Source organism: Mus caroli, unplaced genomic scaffold, assembly GCF_978045245.1.
Source record: "Mus caroli unplaced genomic scaffold, Mus_caroli_1 scaffold_5, whole genome shotgun sequence".
Classification (NCBI taxonomy): Eukaryota; Metazoa; Chordata; class Mammalia; order Rodentia; family Muridae; genus Mus; species Mus caroli.
The window spans coordinates 19,956,481-19,970,034 of NW_028227260.1; the positions used below are offsets into that span (position 1 = coordinate 19,956,481).

A 13,554-nucleotide genomic window follows, 5' to 3' on the forward strand; every position below is an offset into this window, starting at 1 on the left:
TTCTAAGAAACATTACATAATAAATGGATGCTGTTACAAAAAAGTTCTAATTAGTTAAAATTAACAATTATTAACAGATACATACAAAATAGCCTGTTCAGAATGGAGCGTGGGCACCAGCCTTCCCACAGGATCTTCAAGGAGGGGTAGGGGTAAATAAAACACAAGATTCTTCAAAAATCAGAGAAGAAGATACATATGAACTGTAAACTATTCCTTCAGCCTCCAGAGGACAAAACAGTAATCCTTCCATGCCCACTGCACCTCAGGATGCCCAGGGTCTCCATCATATGCCATAAAAAGGATTCATGGTGAGCAGCTCTCTCTCTCTCTCTCTCTCTCTCTGTGTGTGTGTGTGTGTGTGTGTGTGTGTGTGTGTGTGTGTGTGTGTGTGTGTGTGTGTGTGTGTGTGTGAGTTAGATAACTGTGTTTGGCAGAGTTTCTTTTGGCAGCTGTTGTTCTGTTTGGAGAAGGGAGGGATGCAGATTGAAGGCCTAGGCGTGTGTTCTTGGCCTGTAAAGAACTTTATGCTCTGTGCTCACTGCCCCTTCAATAACTTCAGCTCTTCAAAGGCCTTGGCTTGGTCATTCTTGTCCAGCTTGATGGATTCAGGGAATTCATTGTACAGCTCCACTTCTGATTACTGCTTAAGGATATTCTGAGCAATTGTCTGAAAGGCCTGCTCCACATTGGCACTGGTCTTGAAGTCTTGAATGTTGTTTGCTTGTTTTTGTAGCACCAAGCCTGTGCTCTCTTTGTGGCCACTTGCCTTGTCTTTGAGGCTGATCTTGTTTCCAAACACAACAAAAGGGAAGTTCTTGGGATCCCAGGGGCTGGCCTGAATAAGAAGTTTGTCTCTCTAGCTGTCAAGGGTTGTGAATGTGTTGGAGGCAGTCACATCAAACACCAGAATGCGTCAATCTGAACCTCTGTAGAAGGCCACACCAAGAAATTGGAACCATTTTTTACCAGAACTGCCCCAGATATGCATGGTAACCATTCTGTAATCCACCATCACCTCCTTGGTGAGAAAGTATGTGGCTATGTGGCTTTGTACTGGCTACTGAGCTTATTCACATGCTGGTTCATGAGATATGCCTTTCCAATACCATAATCTCCCAGAATCATGCCCTTCAGCAGCACTTTCTTCCTAGAGGTCATTCTTTAAGTGTGGGGTCCACAGCAGCAAGCAGAGACACAGAAATCTAACTCCAGTTCCAGTGAGCTCCTTGGAGCTTCCCAGTCCCAACAATAGACAATGCCACTCCATCAGGCTTTATCATTAGTCTTTTAATTATCTTGGAGTTTAAGTGTATTAGGGACTTCAGGGAAACTGATTAGGGTCCTTACGAGTAATTGTGACAGAAATGGCTGTTAGTGAGTGCTCAGGAATGGAAAAATTCGAGAATTTAGAAAGAATTTTTTGGATGATGAATGGGTCTATACACAGACTATAGGGTGATGTTGTCTGAGTCTCCAGTCAACTCTAGACCATTATAGGATAGAGCACTGAAAGACAAGAACATCATAAGAATCACTGGATTATCAATGAGATTTAATGGGCCTGAACTTTAGACATGATATCCCTATTAGAAGATAAATAGGGCAACAATGTAGAACAAGAAATGAATGAGTGAAAGGATATTTGTTTATCATATATAAAGTTTTAATAGTTACTCATGAAGCTTTTATGGTTAAGGAATAAAATGAAGTCATAATCTAAGGCATTTTTTCAATGCACGTGTGAATATTAGGTAGTTGAATTACAGCGAAGTGGGAAAATCTCTGCTATTGATTTCATGTTATCAGATAATATTCTTGATTTTCAGTTAGTGGTACCTAGTGGCCTGCTAGCATGATAGGTCTGTTAGGTCAGACACAGAGGGAAATGATTGCTTATTAAAGGAAATATAGACATATTCAGACTCTTGAGTTTCATAATATCCAGGGGATGTTTCTAACACTGATCTGTCAACTTGATACATTTGGTAAACTTCATATGTCAGAGATGCTATTATTATGACATGGTAAATATGTCAGCTTTTGATTTTAGACTTGAAATCAGAGGATAATATGAAAGATTAATGTGATCTAACATTCATTTTCATATATGCTATGTTTATTAATTATTTTCCTCCACTGAAATCAATTAAAACTGAAATTTCATAGGATCAATTGACAAGTGGGTAAGTTTATTTTAATGTAAGTCCATAATCTGACCATTGAAGTAATAAAACAAATGCGACAGAAAAGATAATAAAGAGGCATTTGCCATTTTCTGTCACAGGCCATTTGGGCATTGTTGAGTCCCTTAGTTTTCAGATAATCTCAAAAATCCTTGCTGTAACAACATGAAGTTTTGGATTTTTTTCAAGGTGGTGCACATTCACTTTCAGATTTTATGAAGGACTTGTATGTTTAAGGGAAAGGAGTAAGAGATGAAAATCACACCACTACACAAGAACAGGATGGCTGCTAGAAATGCCAGTATCATAGCAATGCCAACCTGCTGAGTATGTGGGTAAAAGGGCATATGGAAAGATGGTGGAAAAGCAATCCCCTCCTTGTTTATGATGGAGAAATAATTGCACAAGACAGCAAGGAAGACAAAGCTACTGCCAATGATGTTCAGAACTGCTGAAAGGCCAAAGGCATTGTAGGTGACACTCTTCTCTTGTCTTCCCGTGTACACATTTCTAAGAGCATAAACAGCAGCCGCTTTTGCAACCAGCAAGAAAAGGCTGGTAATCAACATCAGGTGCTGAGAAACACGAATATCCAAAGGAATGAAGGTGTCATGGTAGCTGTAATGGTAACACATTCTAATATTGCTGACGTTGTCATAGTGGTAGATGCAGGTTTTCCACACTCCAACAAAGGCCATACTAGGATAAGAGATCACAGGTTCCTTTGCATACCACACTCGCCATTGTGGGAGGCCCATGGAGGTGATGCAAATAATCCATCCTATGGTGGACATAGCAAAACCTCCTACCTGGCGACTGGAACCTTTGTTGAACAATATCATGATGACAGTGAACACTGGACACCTGCAAAGAAATACAAGATAAAATAAGGACAGGCTCCTCAAGCCTGGGGCATTGTCAGTTGGGTGACTAGTAACAGGAAGGAATAAGTGTTTATGTTTGAGAAAATGGGCCTTTGTTCTAGAAATTGCTATTGGGAATGTGGCCTGAGCAAATTATGAGAAGATCCTTCTAGGAATATTTACTATGGCTTGACAGTAAATTCTAACAGCTCCATTTCTGACTGCTGGTTCAAATAGACAATGAAATTTGAATATAGATATTCAGCTGCAAAGATGATCACCAATTTGTAATATTGGGAAGTGTCAAGACTAGTATAACTTATGTTTTAAGTTCCAGGCCAGCCAGAGCTTCATAGTGATATATATATATCACCATATATTAATATATATTAATATATAATATATATTAATATAATATATTAATATAATAATATATATTAATAAATGATGGATTAGTTAATAATTAATTCATTAACAAAAAATAATAGAAGATTCTGGTAAACAAATACAATTTACTGCTCAGTGTATATTATCTTGGAGCAAGCCGGAGCAAGCCAATTCACTAGAATACTTACCACATGTCAAAAGAGATGAGAATTTAGGAACCTAAGAAAATGTTCACCTTGAAGCAAATCTAGAATACATAGAAACCAGTATGTGGTTAGAGCTCCATCTTCCCTCCAGTCTGCATATACACCTGCAGCAGTGATGAATCAGCACACTGTGCCCCACCCCACAGCTCTGCCTGCCTCCCAAGAGGCTGACTCTACAGGTTATACACATGCTCCACTCCAAACCCCCACTCCTGCTGTAACCCCAGCAAGCCTAGCATCCCTGGGCTCTGTTGGAGCTCCATCTTCCTTCCATCCTCACCTACACCTGGAGGAGTCTTGGATCAGCACAGTGCACCCCATCCCACAGTTCTGCCTACCTCCCAGGAGGGCTGCTCTAACCTGACACACACAACTTCAACTGCCTCCTAGGAGTCCTGCTCCAACCTAGGATACCCAGGCTAACCAACACCAGAGACAACCAGAAGGTGAAAGGCACATGCAAGAACATAATCAATAGTAGCCAATACAATATGGCACCATTAAAACCCAGCACTCCTAGAATATCCAGTAAGCCCTGGATATTCTAACACAGCTGAAGAGCAAGACTGTAACCTTAAATCCCATCTCATGAAGATGATAGAGGCCTTTAAAGAGGATATAAATAATTCCCTAAAGAAATACAGGAAAATTCAATCAAACAGGCAAGGGAGATGAATAAAATGGTCCAATACCTAAAAAGTAAATAGAAGCAGTAAAGAAAACACAAATGGAGGCAACCATGGGGTGGAAAGCCTAGGGAAGAGAACAGGAACTACAGATGCAAGGCATCACCAAGAGAATACAAGAGTTGGAAGAGAGAATCTCAGGTGTAGAAGATACCATAGAAGAAATGAATACATCAATCAAAGAAGATACCAAATGTGAAAAGTTCTTAACTCCCTTCTCTGATCTCTGATTGGGTTAAAGACTAGATAGTTATAGTCTCACAAATTCAACCTAAGTTGTTTAGCATTTAAGAAGATGTCCTAGGTTTGAAAAGATGTTTTTTTTTTTATTAGACATTTTTTTTTATTTGCGTTTCAAATGTTATCCCCATTCCTGGTTTCCCCTCCGAAAACCCCCTATCCCATCTCCCCTCCCCCTGCTTCTATGAGGGTGTTCCCTCCACCCATTCACCCACACCTGATTCCCCATCCTGACATTCCCCTACACTGGGGCATCGAGCCTTCACAGGACCAAGGGCCTCTCCTCCCATTGATAACCGACAAGGCCATCCTCTGCTACATATGGAGCCATAGGTGGCTCCATGTGTACTCTTTGGTTGGTGGTTTAGTCCCTGGAAGCTCTGGAGGGTCTGGTTGGGAGGTATCGTTGTTCCTTCTATGGGGCTGCAAAACCCTTCAGCTCCTTGGGTCCTTTTTCTAACTCCTCCATTGGGGACCCCATGCTCAGTCCAATGGTTGGCTTTGAGCATCCACCTCTGTATTAGTCAGGCTCTGGCAGAGCCTCTCAGGAGACAGCTATATCAGGCTCCTGTCAGCAAAAAGGATGTTTTAGGATGAAAATATAAGTTAGGATAGAAAATGATTTAGACACAAAACTCTAAACTCACCAAGAGAGGATGGATGATAGAATACTTTATTTAAGCTGCCAAATATAAGTGGACTGGACATTGTGAATGTATATCATATCTTATCATTTTCAAATCTTTCAAAATTATTATAATTGTTTTCAATTTATATTTGAAAGGAAAGGAGCCTTTTATTGAACTAAAATGGAGAATTGTATAGAGAAAAAACTAATCATAAAAGACTGGCCTGGGTAACACTTAATGATTCACTGGCAACTGAAAATCAAATGAAAGAGCTATAACCCTACTCATTTGTCACACTGACCTCATCACTGCTTGGAAAACTCTCCTAGGAATTCAAACTTTGTAGTTTAGATTAGATCATTTAATTGTACATAAGAATCTCAAGGAAAACATTCCTAATAAAGGGGGATACTTTAAGAATATACTGATCCATGGTTTCCAACTGGAAACTTGAAAATGGTTGTTATTATTTTTTCTACTTGTTTTAAAGGACATTTCAACTTTCAAAAATTAAATGAGTCAGATGTAGTGGTGCACAACTATAAACACTTGAGAGGCAGAGGTCATAGGATCATGGCTTGAGTCCAGCCTGGGATAGTGAATATTGAAGTATTGTAAGACATATTTCAAAATTAAAAACAATGGCAACAACAATAAAGCCAAATGAAGGCTTACTATATAGCTCAACTGGTTGACCTTTATATGCAAAGACTTTAGATTTTTATAACACTGTAAAAATAGTAAATTATGCTTAGTATATTCATAAAATAGAAATTTGATACTGTATTCACTTCAAAGTAAATAAACAATTGGCAATATTGCCAAAATACAATGCTCATTAATATAAAAAAAAATGGTCCTAACTCAAAACAGTCTGGAAATTTAGGACACTATGAAAAGATCAAACCTAAGAATAAGAGGAATAGAAGAGGATGAAGATTCAATTTCGAAAGGGCCAGAAAACATCTTTAAAAAAAATCATAGGAGAAAATGTTCCTAACCTAAATAAAGAGATGGCAATAAATGTACAAGAAGCTTACAGAACATCAAATAGATTGGACTAGAAGAGGAAATCCTCTTGCCACATAATAATTAAAACACTAAATGTACAGAAGAAAGAAAGAATATTAAGACCTGCAAGGTAAAACTATCAAGTGATATATAAAGGCAGACCTATCTGAATTACACCTGACTTCTCAACAGAGACTCTAAAAGCGAGAAGATCTTGGACAGATATCTTGCAGACCCTAAGAGACTGCAGATGCCAACCCAACTACTATACTCAGCAAGCCTCTCAATCAACATAGATGGAGAAACCAAGATATTCCATGACAAAACCAAATTTAAACAATGTATTTCTACTAATCTAGCCCTACAGAGGATACTAGAAAGAAAGCTCCAACACAAGGAAGATAACTACACTCAAGAAGACACAAGTAATTGATCATCTCACAGTAAAACCAAAAAAGAGAATCAAACACACACACGCAGCAGGCATACACATGCACAGCCATCAGTGGGAGGAGAGGCCCTTGGTCTGTGAAGGTTCTATGCCCCAGTATAGGGGAATGCCAGGGCCAGGAGGTGGGAGTGGGTAGGTTGGGGAGCAGGGCGAGAGGGAAGGGGATAGGTGATTTTTGGAGAGGCAACTAGGAAAGGGGATAACATGTAAATGATGAAATGTAAATAAAGAAGATATCTAATTGAAAGAAAGAGAGAGAGAGAGAGAGAGAGAGAGAGAGAGAGAGAGAGAGAGAGAGAGAGAGAGAGAACTCTCTACTCAATGATCCTTTGGTCAGAGAAGAAATAAAGAAAATGAAGACTTTCTAGAATTCAATGAAAATGAAGGCACAACATGCCCAAATTTATGGGACACAATGAAAGCAGTGCTAAGAGGAAAAGTCAGAGAACCAAGTGCCCTCATAAAGAAATTGGAGAGATCTCATAGTAGCAAATTAACAGCACACCTTAAAGCTCTAGAACCAAAAGAAGCAAACATACCCAAGAGAAATATTATGGGAGAAAATAGTCAAACTTGGGGCTGAAACAAACCAATTAGATACAAAGAGAACAACACAAAGAATCAACAAAATAAGCCAGGCGTTAATCCCAGCACTCGGGAGGCAGATGCAGGCTGATTTCTGAGTTCAAGGCCAGCCTGGTCTACAAAGTGAGTTCCAGGACAGTCAGGGCTATACAGAGAAACGCTGTCTCGAAAAACCAAAAAAAAAAAGAAAAAAAAAAAAGAAAAGAAAAGAAAAGAAAAAGAAAAAAAAAAGAATCAACAAACCAAGAGCTGTTTTTTTGACAAAAATCAACAAGATAGACAAACCCTTAGCTAAACTAACTAAAGGCAGAGACATCCAAATTAACAATATCAGAAATGAAAATGGAGACATTACAATAGAAACTGAGGAAATTTAAAAAGTCATTAGGTCTTACTTCAAAAGCTGTACTCCACAAAACTGGAAAATCTAAATGAAATGGATATATTTCCAGACAGATACCACATACAAAAATTAAATCAAGATGAGGCAAACTATCTGAACAATCCCATAACCCCCCAAGGAAATAGAAGAAACCATTAAAATCCACCCCCCCAAAAAAAGCCCAGGGCCATATGGTTTAAGTACAGAATTCTACCAGACTCCAAAGAATAATACAAATACAAATAGAAACAGAAGGAATGCTACTTAATGCATTCTATGGTGCCACAGTTACCCTGACACCTAAACCATAGAAACACTCAACAAAAAGAGAATTTCAGACCAATTTCTCTCAAACCAAATCCAAGGACACATAAAAAACATCATTCATCACAATCAAGTAGGCTTCATCCAAGGGAAGCAGGCATGGTTCAATATACAAAAATCCATCAACATAATCTACTACATAAACAAACTGAAAGAGAAAAAAAATCACATGATTATTTCATTAGATGCTGAAAAATCCTTTGACAAAATCAAACACACATTCATGTTAAAATTTTGGAGAGATCAAAATTTTGGTTTCAAAGCACATACATAAACATAATAAAAGCAATATATAGCAAAGCAACAGCCAACATCAAATTAAATGGAGAAAAACTTGTAGCAATCCCACTAAAATCAGAGACTCTCTATTTATTCAATATAGTACTTGAAGTTCTAGCTAGAGCAATAAGACATCAAAAGGAGATCAAGGAGACATAAGAAAAGGAAGAGTCGGCCTTAGGCGAGAACTTGGCAGACATCCCACAATCCCCAGAGGACTCTCCACGAAGCAGGCGCCCTAGCACACCCAGGATCTTGGGATCACTGGTGAGTGGAATGCAACATCTGTTCCAAAGCAAGGGGAGGGGCCTGTGCCAGCAGGAACAGGGACACAGGAAATCCACCCAACCAGTGACTAGGTTCATTCAGGTCGGCACCAGTCCCAGGCCACCTTGGGCATGAACTTAGTGGATGGTCCCCAGAGGACTCTCTATGCTGCATGCGTCCTAGAACACCCAGGATCTTAGGATCAGTGAGGAGAGTCAGCCTCCTAAGAGGGTTCTGACCCCAGGACTCAGGTGAGAGCGCCTGTATCTTTTATCCCAGGTCTCTCAGAGACCAGTCCACTCAGGAGACCACACAGGCCTGCCACAAACACAACTGAGCTTCTTGGACAAGATCCCTTCAGGCCTTCATCTTCAGCCAGAAGGCAGATCTGAGCGTCAGACCTCTGTGCACCTTCCTTGCAAGAGAGCTTGCCTGCAGAGAGTGCTCTTACCACTGGGATTCAGGACAGAGTTGTACTCCCAGGAGTGCTGACAGAGGCTAACTGAATCACAGGAGGATCAAGCTTCAGCCAGAGACAGCTAGAACATCTTACAGCACAGATTACCAGATGACAAAAGGCAAACGTAAGAATTTACTAACAGAAACCAAGACCACTCAGCATCATCAGAAACCAATACTACCATCACAGCAGGTCCTGGATACCCCAACACACCGAAAAGAAAGATTCGGATTTAAAATCATATCTCATGATGCTGGTAGAGAACTTTTAAAAGGGCATTAATAAATCACTTAAAGAAATACAGGAGAACATTGCTAAAAAGGTATAAGTCCTTAAAGAGGAAAAACAAAAATTTCTTAAAGAATTACAGGAAAACACAACCAAACCATCCAGTGATGGAATTGAACAAAAGCATCTAAGATCTAAAAATGGAAGTAGAAACAATAAAGAAAACCCAAAGAGAAACAATTCTGGAGATAGAAATCCTAGGAAAGAAATCAGGAACCATAGATGTGAGCATCAGCAACAGAATACAAGAGATGAAAGAGAGAATCTCAGTTGCAGAAGATTCCATAGAAAACATGGACACAACATTCAAAGAAAATGCAAAATGCAAAAAGACCCTAACTCAAAACATCCAGTAAATCTAGGATACAATGAGAAGACCGAACTAAGATATAGATGAGAATGAAGATTTTCAACTTAAAGGGCCAGCAAATACCTTCAACAAAATTATAGAAGAAAACTTCCCTAAACTAAAGAAAGAGATGCCCATGAACATACAAGAAGCCTACAGAACTCCAAATAGACTGGACCAGAAAAGAAATTCCTCCCAACACATAATAATGCACTAAATAAAGACAGAATATTAAAAGCAATAAGGGAAAAAATGGACAAGTAACATATAAAGGCAGACCTAACAGAATTACACCAGAATTCTCACCAGAGACTATGAAAGCCAGAAGATCCTGGACAGATGTTATACAGACCCTAAGAGAACACAAATACCAGCCCAGGCTACTATACCCAGAAAAATTCTCAATTACCATAGATGGAGAAAGAAAAGTATTCCATGACAAAACCAAATTCACACATGATCTTTCCATGAATCCAGCCCTTCAAAGGATAATAAAGGGAGAACTCCAATACAAGGAGGGAAATTATGTCTTAGAAAAAGCAAGAAAGTAATCCTTCAACAAACCTAAAAGAAGACAGCCACAAGAACAGAATCCCAACTCTAACAACAAAAATAGCAGGAAGCAACAATTACTTTTCCTTAATATCTCTAAATATCAATGGACTCAATTCCCCAATAAAAAGACATAGACTAACAGACTGGCTACATAAACAGGACCCAACATTTCCTGCTTACAGGAAACCCACATCAGGGACAAAGACAGACACTACCTCAGGGTAAAAGGTTGGAAAACAATTTTCCAAGCAAATGGTCCGAAGAAACAAACTAGAGTAGCAATTCGAATATCGAATAAAATGGATTTCCAGCCAAAAGTTATCAAAAAAGACAAGGAGGGGCACTCAAAGGTAAAATCTTCCAAGATGAACTCTCAATTCTGAATATCTATGCTACAATTGCAAGGGCATCCACATGCATTAAGGAAACTATAGTAAACCTCAAAGCACACACTACATCTCACACAAAAATAGTAGAAGACTTCAGCACCCCACTCTCATCAATGGACAGATCCTGGAAACAAAAATTAAACAGAGACAAATTGAAACTAACAGAAGTTATGAAACAAATGGATTTAACAGATATCTATACAACATTTTTATCATAAAACAAAAGGATATACCTTCTTCTCAGCATCTCATGGTATTTTCTACAAAACAGACCATAAAATTGGTCACAAAACAAGCCTCAACAGATACAAAAATATTGAAATTATCCTGTGCATCCTGTCAGATCACCACGGACTAAGGCTGATCATCAATAACAACATAAATAATAGAAAGCCAACATTCACATGGAAATTGAACAACACTCTGAGACTCAATGATAGATTGATCAAGGAAGAAAAGAAGAAAGAAATTAGAGTTTAACAAAAATGAAGCCATAACATACCCAAACTTATGGGACACAATGAAAGCACTCCTAAAAGGAAAGCTCATTGCTCTGAGTGCAGCCAAAAAGAAACTAGAGAGAACATACACTAGCAGCTTGACAGCACATCTAAAAGCTCTGGAACAAAAGGAGGCAAATTCACTCAAGAGGAGTAGACAGCAGGAAATAATCAAACTCAGGGCTGAAATCAACAAGTGGAAACAAAAGAAACTATACAAAGAATCAACCAAAACAGGAGCTTTTTTTTTTTGTTTTTTTTTTTTTGTTTGTTTGTTTTTTGTTTTTTGGTTTTTGGTTTTTTGAGAAAATCAACAAGATAGATAAACCCTTAGCCAGACTAACTAAAGGGCACAGGGACAGCATCCTAATTAACAAAAAAAGAAATGAAAAGGGATCATAACAACAGACCCTGAGGAAATCCAAAACACCATCAGATCCTACTACAAAAGGCTATACTCAATAAAACTAGAAAACCTGGATGAAATGGACACCTTCCTAGACAGATACCAGGTACCAAAATTAAATCAGGATCAGATTAACGATCTAAACAGTCCCATTTCCCCTAAAGAAATAGAAGCAGTCATCAATAGTCTCCCAACCAGAAAAAGCAGATGACCAGATGGGTTTAGTCCAGAGTTCTATCAGACCTTCAAACTATTCCACAAAATAGAAACAGAAGGTACTCCACCCAATTGGTTCTATGAAGTCACAATTACTCTGATACTTAAAACACCTAAAGACCCAAAAAAGAAAGAGAACTTCAGAGCAATTTCCCTTATAAATATCAATGCAAAAATAATAAAATCCTTGCAAACCAAATCCAAGAACACATCATAACGATCATCCATCATGACCAAGTAGGCTTCATCCCAGGGATGCAGGGATGGTTTAATATATGGAAATCCATCAACGTAATCCACTATATAAACAAACTCAAAGACAAAATCACATGATCATCTCGTTAGATGCTGCGAAAGCACTTCACAAAATCCAACCCATTCATGATAAAAGTCTTAGAAGGATCAGGAATTCAAGGCCCGTACCTAAACATAATGAAAGCAATCTACAGCAAACCAGTAGCCAACATCAAACTAAATGGAGAGAAACTCAAAGCAATCCCACTAAAATCAGGAACTAGACAAGGCTGCCCACTTTCTCCCTACTTATTCAATATAGTACTTGAAGTCCTAATCAGAGCATTTTGACAACAAATGGAGATCAATGGGACACAAATTGGAAAGGAAGAAGTCAAAATATCACTATTTGCAGATGATATGATAGTATATATAAGTGACCCTAAAAATTCCACCAGAGAACTCCTAAACCTGATAAACAGCTTCAGTGCAGTAACTGAATATAAAATCTACTCAAACAAATCAGTGGCCTTTCTCTACACAAAGGATAAACAGGCTAAGAAAAAACTTAGGGAAACAACACCCTTCACAATAGTCACAAATAATATAAAATACCTTGGTGTGACTCTAACTAAGGAAGTGAAAGATGTGTATGATAGGAACTTCAAGTCTCTGAAGAAAGAAATTGAAAAAGATCTCATAAGGTGGTAAGATGTCCCATGCTCATGGATTGGCAGGATTAATATAGTCAAAATGTAGATTGCCAAATGCAACCTTCAGGTTCAATGCAATCCTCATCAAAATTCCAACTAAATTCTTCACTGAGTTAGAAAGGGCAATTTGCAAGTTTATCTGGAATAACAAACACCCAGGAGACCTGACCTCAAGGTGTACTACCAAGCAATTGTGATAAAAAAAACTGCATAGTACTACTACAGCAACAGACAGGTAGAACGATGGAATAGAATTGAAGACCTAGAAATGAACCCACACACCTATGGTCACTTGATCTTTGACAAAGGAGCTAAAATCATCCAGTGGAAAAAACAGATTTTTCAACAAATGGTGCTGGCACAACTGGTGTATCATGTAGAAGAGTGCAAATTGATCCATTCTTATTGCCTTGTACTAAGGTCAAATCTAAGTGGATCAAGGAACTCCACATAAAACCAGAGACACTGAAATTATAGAGGAGAAAGTAGGGAAAAGCCTCGAAGATATGGGCACAGGGAAAAAAAATCCTGAGAAGAACAGCAATGGATTGCACTGTAAGATCAAGAATCGACAAATGGGGAGCATCTGCGGGTGATATTTTGGATCCCGGACTCCACCGAGACTACTCTGCACAGGTGAAAGTGTGGACTACAGAAGCTAATAGCTTTTTGGACAGGTGGGAGCAACAGAGCTTCTGAGGCAGCCCCCTATTCGGGCTCCAGACATCCAGGCACCTTCCCTGCCAGAGGATAGGTGTCCGCCCGGCCCGGAAGGGCTTTGCCTGAGCATCTGCAGGAGACGTCTTGGATCCCGGACTCCACCAAGACTACTCTGCACAGGTGAGAGTGTGGACTACAAAAGCTAACAGCTTCTGGGACAGGTCCTGTTTTGGGCCTTCATCTTCTGCCAGGAGGCAAGTCTGAATGCCAGATATCTGTGCACCTTCC

The 13,554-nt window shown here is 39.0% G+C and overlaps 1 protein-coding gene and 1 pseudogene across 1 annotated transcript in view; both read right to left on the reverse strand.

The window, feature by feature from the left end:
• Positions 1-538: 538 nt before the first annotated feature.
• On the reverse strand, positions 539-1,161 carry LOC110286424 (ras-related protein Rab-7a pseudogene; annotated as a pseudogene).
• Positions 1,162-2,392: 1,231 nt separating this feature from the next.
• The window catches only part of Cldn34 (claudin 34), a 37,395-nt gene continuing 26,233 nt past the window's right edge, over positions 2,393-13,554 (reverse strand). Inside the window, exon 2 of the mRNA XM_021152666.2 lies at positions 2,393-3,042. Coding sequence (XP_021008325.2) covers positions 2,393-3,042 — 650 coding nt within the window. The remainder of the gene's footprint in view (positions 3,043-13,554) is intronic.